General features: G+C 46.2%; 1 protein-coding gene across 3 annotated transcripts in view; it reads right to left on the bottom strand.

Moving 5' to 3' along the window:
* SHROOM4 (shroom family member 4) overlaps positions 1-13,000 on the bottom strand; it is a 517,479-nt gene that overhangs the window by 163,882 nt on the left and 340,597 nt on the right. For all 3 annotated transcript variants that reach the window (XM_068248050.1, XM_068248051.1, XM_068248052.1), the window contains exon 7: positions 6,985-7,174. In XM_068248050.1, the coding sequence (XP_068104151.1) occupies positions 6,985-7,174 (190 nt within the window). The remainder of the gene's footprint in view (positions 1-6,984; positions 7,175-13,000) is intronic.

Raw genomic sequence — 13,000 nt, 5'->3', positions numbered from 1 at the left:
CCAGGCTTGTTCACTCCGACCCTAATCGTGGGTCCAATATACAGGTGCCTCGTGTGTGTGGTACTTTTCCTTGTCTCGGCTGCCACATGTGCCATAGCATTATTAGAGGTGATGTTTTCTCTCACCCTTCTTCTGGTAAGAGATATGCGATTAGAGGTCGCTTTTCCTGTTGTTCACGCTTTGTTGTTTATATGCTTAAATGTCCATTTGGCAGCTGTTACGTGGGAAAAACCACACAGGAGCTCAAAGATCGTGTTTCTAAACACAAATCCAATATTAGGGGTAGAAGCTTGGATCATGCAGTTTCAGAGCATTTTGTTCAATGTAGGCATGATGTCAGTCAGCTTAGAGTCCAAGTAATTGATGGGGTGCCCCGTGGGTTTAGGGGTGATAGGGGTAGAGAATTGTTAAAAAGAGAGGCGCGTTGGATTAGGGAATTGGGGACTATTGGTCGTGGGGGATTAAATAAGGAATACGATTTAACTTTTGTATGGTAGATGCCCTATGACTCTGGGTCTGTTGTTTTGGGGGTGGGGGGGTGTCCTTTGGGTCCCTTTCTCATTGTCATTTTTGTATCATAGGTTCTTTTGCACTTTTTTACTATGCATCATAGAACTAGGGGTGTTATTTTATGGGTTGAATCCAGGTCACCTATTGATAGCATTGGGCATGCGAATTTTTGTCTGTGTCAGTTCCGTATTTTGATACGCGTACTATGCGTCTGTTTTTCCGCATCGCGACGGCAATAGGCCGCCTGTAGAGGCGTCATTGCGTACGTCTTTCCGCATTGGTTGTCATGTGACGGTGGTTGCCATGGCGACGGCGGGCAGCGCTCGGTGTACCTTTATTTACAGTTTTATACTGCGTATGACACATCCAAACCCATGCCCTCTGCATCATGATGCCCTGGATTCCTCCCTGGATCTTTTTAGATGTTTAACAGGTGCAATAGATCAGAGTTAGAAATGTTTCTATTCACATGTTTATGTTACTGCAATGACATCATGCATTTCAAAATGTTTGACCAATGGAGTGGGAGGGCGGTACCCTTTGTGGACAAGCCCTGTAGTTCCCCATCAAGTCCAGTCATTTGCATAGGTTTCTCTGATTGGTTGCCATGGTATAGCTTTGACTATATAAAGAGCATGTTTGCAGTTGTTTATTTGGCTGTGTGGCGTGAACAAGGACTGTGATGGACCGAAACGGTGGCCCGTAGCCACTATGCAGCTTTAATATTTGTACTTTTATGATCCAATAAAATAATTTTCTGATTAAAAGAGCTGTGCTGGATCATCTTGGAAAAATTGTTCACTAAGAATTGGACTGACTTGAATAGTCTGGACTTTGCCAGTGCAAAGGACTTTCAAAAGCTGACATTAGCTATTCGTTTATTTTTCACTTTATGCTGAAGCGAAGCTGTATGATTCTGACTTCAGAGTTTTGGTTTATGAACATGTGTACTGCGTGCTAGCTGCGATCCCCTCTACACTTCACAACTGGTGCTCAGATGCGGGTAGCGTAGCACTGCAGAGAAGTTCAGTTTAAAAAGTGACATTTAAAGGGCCAGTCTCCTTTTTGCCTAATGGAGGAGTTGTGCAACAGTTGGCCTTGGCAAGCGGCAGCTCAGCAGCAAGCTACAGAGGCACAGCTGGTTGCTCTCCAGGAAGCTACTTCAGCTTAGGCCACTGCCCTGCAAGAGTCCACAGAGGCACAGTCCAAGAAGGTGGCCGAAGCAGTACACCAGCTCGCCCAGAGAAGAGAGTCAGCAAGTTGCCCCTAGTAACCAAGGGATTATGTGGGCCAGTCACTATCTGCAAAAACTGACATCCACAGATGAGGTGGAGGCCTTTCTAAATACATCTGAAAGAACAGCAGAGTGGGAAGGATGGCCCGAAGACAAATGGGCTGGTCTCGTTGCCCCATTGCTGACTGGTGAACCCCAGAAGGCCTACTATGACCTCAACCCTATAAAAGCCCTCAACTATGATTACTTAAAGACAGAGATCCTTGCACAGCTAGGTGTGACCACAACGGTCCGGGCACAGCGGGTATACAGCTGGAGGTATCAGACAAATTGTCCAGTAAGGTCGCAAATGCATGACCTTATGCAACTGGCGGCAAAGTGGTTGCAGTCAGAAGTACTCACCGGTCTCCAGATGGTGGAACACTTTGTGCTATACCAATTTTTGTGTGCCTTGCTATTTGAACTGCAGCGCTGGGTCAATCATTCAAACCTCAAAACAACACAGCAGCTTGTGTAAATGGTGGAGAGATACACCACAGTGGAGGACCTGCTCTCCCTGACAATTTAGAACTACATAATTCAATACTTAAAGTCATTAAGGTATTATAAAATGCTCATCAAACAAATATTGGGTATTAATCATAAAAAAATGAAACTATACAAATAAAACTTTCGAAAGTGCACAATATATTAGCGATAGCCTGGTTGAAGTGATGTTAAAGTAAGCTACCACTAGAGTGCAGTAGTGGCAAGGTCCTATAAAATAAACAAAGTAAGTCCTAATAGAAAGGCTATTCAAGGTAAACGTAATGCCCAGTAGTGAGCAATGCAAGTGGAAACAAGATAACAATGGTATAACAAGGTGCACTTACCATACAGGGTCAATAGAGGAGCCAAGCGCCTCTGTTAAAGTGATCCTTAAGTGTAAAAAATAAATTGAGTTTTACTCACCTGGGGCTTACCTCAGCCCCCTGCAGCTGATCAGTGCCCACGACGAGTCGCTCTGATGCTCCAGGTCCCGCTGGCGGCCACTTCCGGTTTTGCTGTCAGGACCCGTCAGGCTGGGGAACATGGCTGATACTACGCGTTCCCAGCCAAAATAGCACCCCTATGCGGCCTTATGGCCGCATAGGGGTGCTATTTTGGCTGGGAACGCGTAGAAATGGCCGCCTTCCCAGCCTGACGAGTCCTGATGGTGAAACTGGAAGTGGTCGCCAGCGGGACCCGGAGCATCAGAGCGACTCGTCCTGGGCACCGATCAGCTGCAGGGGGCTGAGGTAAGCCCCAGTTGAGTAAAACTCAATTTATTTTTTACACTTTAAGGTTCTCTCACAGATTGAGCTTATTTATACTAGAGGGGGAGTCAAATAGCCAATCAGAATCCTTGACCAATCAGTTTGTCATCAATATGTGGTGCAGCGCTGCACCTCATGACGTCACGCGCATACGCAAACGCCACTTGCAGCTGCGGGCACTATTTTATAAAGGAGCAAACTTAGCAATGGTGTGACATTAGACTAGCACATGAACGGGTCATGGGCAGGGCCAAATTAACTCAGCAACTGTGCCTCCAGTATAGGTAGCCTGGTATAGGTGCTCCCAGTATAGGTAGCCAGACAGAGGATATGCAGGGAAACAGTGGAAATACTGAGACAGTGGAGAAGCAGGGAGACAGCGGAGATGAAGGGAGACAGGCGTAGAGAGACAGTAGAGAGACAGTGGAGAGGCGTGGAGATAGCAGGGAGGCAGGGAGACAGCAAAGAGGCAGAGAGACAGCAGAAAGGCATAGCTCACAGGGAGACAGCAGAGACGCAGAGAGACAGCAGAGACGCAGAGGCAGAGAGACAGCGGAGGCGCAGAGAAACAGCAGAGGCATAGAGACTGTGGAGGCGTAGAGACACAGCAGAGGCGCAGAGAGACATCGGAGACGCAGGGAGACAGCTGAGAGCCATAGCTGAGAGATTGAGAGAGACAGCCAAGAGTCAGGGAGACCTCTGGGGAGAGAGAAAGAAAAGAAACAGGAGACCAGGGAGAGAAGAGGCAGGCAAAAAGGACAGATAGCCAGATCACTGGCTGCTACAGGCTGTCTGAGCAAGCTCTTCATGCCTGGACTCAGCCAGAACAGAGATTCCCCCTCCCCTCCTCTGTGCAGAGTGAGCAGCAACAAGCCTCCCACTTCACTGCACAGACCTGTCAGCCCTCCCATGTATGTTATGAGGACGAAGTACTTACATTGTGCAGAGCTAGAACTGTAGACTGTAAGGCTCATGTCCGTGGCAGAGCCTCTCTTCCTCGGGGCAGCAGCAGTGCACTCTTGTAGTACAGAGGGGACAAGTGCGCTGCTTGCTGCATGTGTGTTGCTGAAGACTCGTTCCTCTGGGAAGCAGTGGAGCAGGAGTGTGCTGTATTCTTTCCAGCTCTCACACCAGAAGATCTTCCATCACTGCAGACTGACGCGATAGGCTCAAACGAGTGGGAGCCTAACCTTGGGCTTCTGAATCGGCTGATGCGACTGGAGAGGGGCGGAGCAACAGAAGAGTCTCTTGTCGAGGTGCATGCTGGTTGGGGCAGGGAGAGGACTGCAAGACTGAGCCAGCCACTGTCAAGCAAATGCGGGAGGTGCCCACAGCGCTGCACAAATACTCTGCAAGGAGACCTTGAAGGGGGAGGGAGAAGTGATGTCAGCCCCCTCCCAGCATCCCCGAATTACACATCGGCAGTGGCTGCGATGGCTTGTACTTCTATCATTTTTTTTCCTGGCGTGCCGGGGCGGGGGGGGGGGGTATCGTTTGATGGCCAGGGGAGGGCGGGTGCCCCATTTTGCCCAACGTGCGGGCGCCCATGTTATCATCCTTAGCGGTATGCTCCGGCATTGTGCCGGTTATGCTCCGACATTGTGCCGCTAAGGAGGATTTCTACTAAGTTTTCTGAAACCAGGCCCCTCAGGGAACTACCCTATTAGGTGGCCGCTACACTCGCCATTCACAAAACCAGCTGGCGAGTGTAGAATTAAAGCATCAATAATAATAATTAGTCGCCAAAATTGCTAAACTTATCCACAAGTATAAAATAATATTATACCAAGAAAAATTTTGCAAAGAAATAAATACATTCCCCTATCCCATTGCATCTCATACTTAGAGACCCAAAGGCCTGGTCTCTAGCAGCATCTGCTGGTCAAAAAATGTAAAGCAGTCCATCAGCTTTGAGTCTCCAAGTATAGGAATGTTCCTTCATAAAAACAATAATTTGCTTGCAATTATCCCTGCAGTCATATGCTACCTCAATAATCAGAACTTATCTTGCAGGTATATGGATAAATAAGGATTAATATCAAAATGCAAAACATTAATAGTGATAAAATAAAATACAATACAAAAAACATAACAAAATAATTCTGCTAATAGTGTGACCAGCCAGGAGGGTCCCCTAGCTCCCCCATACAAGTTGGGCATTAAGCCAATAAAACAATAATAGTAATACTCCTAACTACATTAATCCTTATACCATACCATACAATACCATTACAGACTGTTTGTTTTGAATGCATTACATGCAGGTCCTTTAGCAGAGCTACACCCTGGTGAAACGTCCAATGAGGACTGAAACGTGTCGGTGGGCGGAGTGAAGCTGACATGGCTGGCGTGTGGTGTATGACGCAGCATCGCCCGCTCCACGCAAATGGTGACTGACGGCCAGCGCATTTGGTGTGCACATGGACATGCTTATGCAGGCGGCCCTACAGGCACCCGAACCCGCTACAAGCACGGACAATTGCTATGAGTGGTGCTTCACCTGGAACGTCATAGTGTAAAAGATACCATCTGTGACGGGTGAGACCCATCCATATAAAGTGTCAAGTGTATTTAATGCGGAAGCATCACAGCACACTATCTCGGTTCTTACCATTTTGGAATCTCAACTTTTTTACGTTTATACATGGACTTGCCTTACTGTGTGAGGGGGGGGGGGGGGGGCAATATACAGGGACAGTGTGGCAGTATGTATGGGCGATGCATGCGCAGATGAATGTGTAGTATGACAATATTATTCTCTGGCCACAGATAAATTGTTTTGATAATTATCATTGTTTTCTATTTATCCACTTAATACTAGCTGCGATATGGCTGTGTACTCCGCCATTGTCCTTTGATTTTAATTGATGGGGAGAATCTTAATAACATTAATTACTGGTTTTGTATTTGGGAGGGATCGTGTTTTAGACTTTTGCATTTTTATATATATATTTCTATACTTAAGGTGGCCGTGTGACCTAGTTGAATAATTGTTACTCTATGGGCGGGGTTATCTCCTGGTGGACCTGTGGTGGAGACAAGTGGAAACATCCATTAAGGTTCTCATAGTGCGTGCTACTCACTTCCACCTCCCTTCTCAATAGCAGCAGGATTCCAAATCATATACAATGGTATTGACAGCAGTAGGGACACTGGCAAAGCGGAGAAACAAAAATCTATACTCCAGTGGCAGGAAAGAGTTAAGTACTGACTCTGGTAAGTGAGTCGGAAGTGCCACTGCTACCTACAGTACTGAGCAAAGACATAGCTATTAAGCACAAACTGATAATGCTTATAGGCAGGGGCATTGCTAGCCCCAAAGATCAGTGGAATGTGCCCCGGATCTAGTCTGGGGTGCCCCGGATGTCATCAGGCAGAGTCAGACAGTGGGTGGCAGTACTTACCTCCGGCCGCTTGGTCTCCAGATTCTGCAGACATCTCCTCTTCCATGCTTCTTTACCTTCTCCACCACAACACCCAGCATGCCCAATAGAGGCACCACTGCACCCAGCATGGCACCACATGTATGTGGTCTGTACATGTCATGTATATGAGTCTACTAGGTGCTGTGGTGCCATGCTGGGCTGCCTGAGCTGTGGTTCTACTATGTGGGCATGCTGGGAGTTGTGGTGCCTCATGGGAGCATGGGAGGGGGTCCACTAAAAAACACTATGGGGGTGGGACTTCCAGACAACCTGGCAGCAGGACAGCATGCCCATTAGAAAGCCAGACTAGCCATCACAGAAGCCAGGTAACGCTGCCTAGTTATGTTTAAGTGACACTGCATATTAATGTGATATACTACATTTTTTGTATTAATGGAAGGGGGGGGGGGGGATTGCTTCATCCAACATTTTGCTGGGCAGGCCTACTTAGAATGCTGGTAATTAGAGATAATAGAAAATATATCAGATGGCTGCATTATTTGCCTCTCAAAGCACTCACCTTTTTGAAGGTCAGTTCATTTTCTTCTTCCTCCTCTCCAGTTAAGCTTGTTTCCTCTTGTACCCCAGGCATGTCTTTCATCTTGTTCAGGAGTGCAGCTTTAGCAGCTGAGGTACTGTAGTAAGATGTGCAGGAGTTGGTGCTAACAGCATCACACAAAGGTGGTGGAGAGATAGGCTGAAACTCATACCTATATGCAAAGAACAAGTAACTTCAAAACCATTTGTGTAAAGAAAAATCCTAATCACTCAAGTCATAATTTGTGTCAAAAAGATTAACTAATTTCACAGATTTTGGCTGCTCAAACTTGGTTTAAAGAGAACCAGAGATGAAGCAACCTCATGTATTTTACCTTATAAATCAGTGGGAACATGACAGTAAACACCTAATCTGCTCTTTGTTACATTGTTCTCCAGGGCCGGCTTTAGGGGGGGGCAAGAGGGGGCAGAGCCCCCTCAAATAGACTTCTTGCCCCCTCAAATATGCTGCTGCTTCCTGGTCCATGGAACGCAGACACATTTCCTCTATCTCCGCTGTGCTGTGTGTAGAGGGCGGAGATAGAGACACTCAGTAGCCTGGTCGGGTATCACATGGGGCCAGGCAGCCAGTGAGAGAGGAGTGAGACACTCTGCTCTCTCACTGGCTGCCCGCCCCATGTGATCCCGGCCAGCCAGCCACAAGTATCTCTGTATCTGAATGAGAAGGATGGGCGCGCTGGGGAGACATGAGAGGAAAAGGCAAGTGATTTATGTCTCCAGTCCCAGCCGCCCAGCTCTCTGCATACACAGGACACAGCCTGTCAGACTGCCTGTGTGCTGCTGATGGACGGCGCTATGTTGTGTATAATGTACGAGTCCCCTGACCTCCCACACTGACCTGAGGACCCTGTGCCCACATCACTGTGATGATTGGTGGGCAGGGGGATACTCTTTTATTAATAACTGATTCCTATCTGCAGCTCAGGGAGCAGGAACAATCTGCACAGAGGTCAGATATACTCTGTGTAATGGCTCACCCCCCTTCTTTTCACTATTCAGTCTCACTGACTGACCTGCCCTCTGCTCTTCTATCTGCTCTGCTCACTTCAGCCTGCATTTTCTTTTAACCCTTTCACTGCCTGTCCTAGCTTCTTAAGCTTTGTGTATCCTAATTTAATCATTTGTAGCTGCTGCTGGTCTCCTATTAAGAATGTCTTAAAGTGTACCAGAGATGATTGACAGTGTTGTATACATACCTGGGGCTTCCTCCAGCCCCATGCGCACAGATCACTCCCACGACGCCGTCCTTTGCTGCCTGCTGCTGCGGTATTGGGTCCCGTTAGTTCTGCCAGTCTACCCAAGGGAAGTGCGCCCTCTACGTATCTCTTCGGTGGTCGCTGGAGAGATACGTAAAGAGCGCAGTTCCTCTTGCGCAGACTGGCTGAACTAACGGGACCCAATACCGCAGCAGCAGGCAGCAGAGGACGGCGGCGTGGGAGCGATCTGTGTGCATGGGGCTGGAGGAAGACCTGGGTATGTATAAAACAGTATCAATCATCTTTGGTTTCCTTTAAGGGTGCCATACATCAGCAACTTGGCAGTGTATTTTTGGTGAAATGCTGTCAGATCACATATATTTTTGGGGGATGCACTACAGCAGAGCTCAAACTATCCCAGCAGACCTTTAACACCACTGCTAAAGTCATGTATATTTGGCCCCACCCATGACCACACCCACGGTCTGCTGCATGACCACGCCCATTTTTTTGGCGCGCCGCGCTACGCGCGGCGCAGGGGTTTTTTATGCCCCCTGCAAATTTCTGGCTGCCCCCTTATATGTGCCTGTCTAGAACCGGCCCTGTTGTTCTCTGTTTAATTTGCCTGTTATCACCTCTAAGATAAGAATCCCGACTAAGCAGTCGGTCTGGCTTTGCTACAGAATAATTATAGCTGAGACTGTGTTCTTTGCTGTCTTCAAGTCCAAGCCTGCCCCCTGCTGGCTTTGCTCAGGAATCATTATAGCTGAGTCATTATAGCAAAGCCAGAATCAATGCTCAGTCCGGGATTCTTATCTCAGCTAGATAACAGACACTTTTAGCAGTGAGGATGGAACAGAGAGCATGGTAAATGTTTTCTCTAATGTTCCCACTGATTTCTATGGTAAAATACACAAGGGTGCTTCGTCTCTGGTTCACTTTAAGTGAGTTACAAAGCTTCATAATTGGACAGTGAATTCATCCATCATACTAAAAAAAACCTGTTCATAAGTGGTGCCCTTCCTCTCGGGGCATGAGCCCACTATGCAGTTGTGTCCGCTTCTGTCTGCTTTTCTGCATCTGTAACATTGATGTGTAACTGAAGCAGACACAACTGCATCAGTGGGCTCAGACCCTTAATCAGTGTCTTGAGCTTAGGTCTCACACAAGACTGCTTAAAATCCAACTGAAAAAATACAAAAAAATATAGACCACAAGTAAATGCACATTGAAATGGCAGCAATATTTACCCAGCAGCAACTTACTCAAGACTAGACCAGACAACATATATATTGTGCTTCTCTCCTCGCGGACTCACAGTGCTTCAGAGTTGCAGCCACTTGGAGCATGCTCCACGGGCGACCAGGATCATTAGGAAGCCTGGCACCAGGCCCGCTATCAGGGGGGACAACAAGGAGTCCCGTGATGGGCCCCTGCAGGGGGGCCCCGTCTGCCTAAACACCCCCCCTCACCGCTGGACGCCGCTGCGCTGCCTGGCTGCATCAGACCTCGATCAGCGGGCGACCACTGTGCGGGCACTAGGACCTAGCGGACACCGCACTTATATGCAGAAGTGACATCACTTCCGCATATATACAGTGGGTTGCAAAAGTATTCGGCCCCCTTGAAGTTTTCCACATTTTGTCACATTACTGCCACAAACATGAATAAATTTTATTGGAATTCCACGTGAAAGACCAATACAAAGTGGTGTACACGTGAGAAGTGGAACGAAACTCATACATAATTCCAAACATTTTTTACAAATAAATAACTGCAAAGTGGGGTGTGTGCGTAATTATTCGGCCCCCTGAGTCAATACTTTGTAGAACCACCTTTTTGCTGCAATTACAGCTGCCAGTCTTTTAGGGTATGTCTCTACCAGCTTTGCACATCTAGAGACTGAAATCCTTTCCCATTCTTCTTTGCAAAACAGCTCCAGCTCAGTCAAATTAGATGGACAGCGTTTGTGAACAGCAGTGCTCAGATCTTGCCACAGATTCTCGATTGGATTTAGATCTGGACTTTGACTGGGACATTCTAACACATAAATATGTTTTGTTTTAAACCATTCCATTGTTGCCCTAGCTTATTGTTTAGGGTCATTGTCCTGCTGGAAGGTGAACCTCCGCCCCAGTCTCAAGTCTTTTGCAGTCTCCAAGAGGTTTTCTTCCAAGTTTGCCCTGTATTTGGCTCCATCCATCTTCCCATCACCTCTGGCCAGCTTCCCTGTCCCTGCTGAAGAGATTCACCCCCGAGCATGATGCTGCCACCACCATATTTGACAGTGGGGATGGTGTGTTCAGAGTGATGTGCAGTGTTAGTTTTCTACCACACATAGTGTTTTGCATTTTGGCCAAAAAGTTCCATTTTGGTCTCATCTGACCAGAGCACCTTCTTCCACATGGTTGCTGTGCCTCCCACATGGCTTGTGGCAAACTGCAAACGGGACTTCTTATGCTTTCTGTTAACAATGCCTTTCTTCTTGCCACTCTTCCATAAAGGCCAACTTTGTACAGTGCATGACTAATAGTTGTCTTATGGACAGAGTCTCCCACCTGAGCTGTAGATCTCTCCACCTCATCAAGAGTCACCATGGGCCTCTTGACTGCATTTCTGATCAGCGCTCTCCTTGTTTGGCCTGTGAGTTTAGGTGGATGGCCTTGTCTTGGTAGGTTTATAGTTGTGCCATACTCTTTCTATTTCTGAATGATCACTTGAACAGTGCTCCGTGGGATGTTAAAGGCTTTGGAAATCTTTTTGTAGCCTAAGCCTGCTTTAAATTTCTCAATAACTTGATCCCTGACCTGTCTTGTGTGTTCTTTGGACTTCACGGTGTTGTTGTTCCCAATATTCTCTTAGACAACCTCTGAGGCCGTCACAGAGCAGCTGTATTTGTACTGACATTAGATCACACACAGGTGCACTCTATTTAGTCATTAGCACTCATCAGGCAATGTCTATAGGCAACTGACTGCACTCAGATCAAAGGGGGCCGAATAATTATGCACACACCACTTTGCAGTTATTTGAAAAAAAATTAGGGGTGCTTTGTGGATCAACAAGCAGGATACACACCAAAAGATTTATATAATACGCACTGTCTTGCTGCTACCTCCCCCCATTGGAGTACCCCTATCTCCAACCTTAAATCAGCTAGTATAAATAAAATAGTGAGGAGTGCAAGAGGTTGCGTTAAAAGAGTTTCTCTTTATTAATCAATGATATTAAGAACGGTATGTCTTTACACAACAATAAATATGACACCTGTTATACTCAATACTCACACAACCTTCACTCATACATGGGCAGTATGCTGATGAATATTATAAAAATACAAAAAAATGTAAAAATATATATATCAAGAATGAGAAAAATAAAAATATATCTCCTAAAAAAGGCTCATTTGCAGACAAATTGAGTGGTATCCCACTCCTCCAGAACATATATAGTTCTCTTAATATGCAAAATTGCAACTAAACAACATCCCCAAATTTGTCAAAAAGTGTCCTCTTAATGAATGGTTATGACAAGGAGGGTTGCTAATAAACATACGTCCCCAGAGTTATCATCACCTGTGATACGAAGGGAGTTATATATTGCCTGATATGTCCCTGTGGCAAAAAGTATATCGGGAGAACCAAGAGGGAATTACATAAAAGGTTGGGGGAACATTTTACTAATATTAGGAAAGGTTGGGTTGAGCACCCTTTGTCTAAGCATTTTAAGGGATGGCATAATTGCCAAGTGAAGGATATAGTTTTCCTTGGGTTGGAAGTAGTTCTGAGGGACCCAAGAGGTGGGGATTACATCGCTAAAATGTCCAGAGCAGAGATCAAATGGATGTTTAATCTGGACACCCTGGCCCCAAGGGGTCTAAATGAAGAAATGGGACTGTTTGGTTTTTTATAGTAAATAAATGATTGAGGGAATGTGTGTAATGAAGTGGTATGGGTGAGGCTGGGAGTAGGTGCTGATGAATATGGTAGTAGCTGATGATATGGCAGTAGCTGATGACATGGTCTTTATTTTTTATAGTTTTTATTATTATTCTTTATATTTTATATTTTTTATCTCTATTTTTATATTTTTTATTTTTATTTTTGTTTTGGGATTACGTATAAAGATAATTAAATAATAATGGAGATTGAGTGAACATAATATGAAAACATGAAAATGCAATATGGAATGGAGAGCACACTGGATGGAAGATATAGGAAATACCCTGCCACTTTATGGAGGCAATGAAGGGGAGGAGACTTTGTACTATTTAAAGATGGTTGCTGAGGCTGAATGTAACTCCAATTTATTCTGAAGAAGACACCCGTGAGTGTTGAAACATGTTAATAGGATTGACTGGGGCACCCCATAAGATCTAATTGGAAGTTTCGATCCTAACTGTATGGAATAGTGTGCAATACATATGCACATCTACAGCTAAGGACAGCCGAAGCGCGACTGGAGCGCAAGGAAATCAGCCGTGGCACGCAAGGAAGTCTCTGAATTAGGTGACCCCTGAACCGGAAGAACTAGTGGTGAGTGCTGCGGGGAGGACTGTAGCGAAGTGGACGCGACAAGCTTCGGTGTAGTGTCGCACCTAGCGGGGTGAAGGAGCTGGAGACCGATATTGGAGCCGCTATATTGTGCACAACACAGCGGCAGAGTCCGTGAGTAATGCATGCGGTGTCCTTATAACGAGGGACTGGAGCTTGACGTAGGAGACTGGGACTAAGTAAGCAACTACTGTATTTAACCTGGTGCATATCCCTGCCATAGCCACCC

This window comes from Hyperolius riggenbachi, chromosome 8 (genome assembly GCF_040937935.1).
Source record: "Hyperolius riggenbachi isolate aHypRig1 chromosome 8, aHypRig1.pri, whole genome shotgun sequence".
NCBI lineage: Eukaryota > Metazoa > Chordata > Amphibia > Anura > Hyperoliidae > Hyperolius > Hyperolius riggenbachi.
The sequence above is the reverse complement of the archived record's forward strand: the minus strand, read 5'-3'. Positions and strand labels throughout refer to the sequence as shown.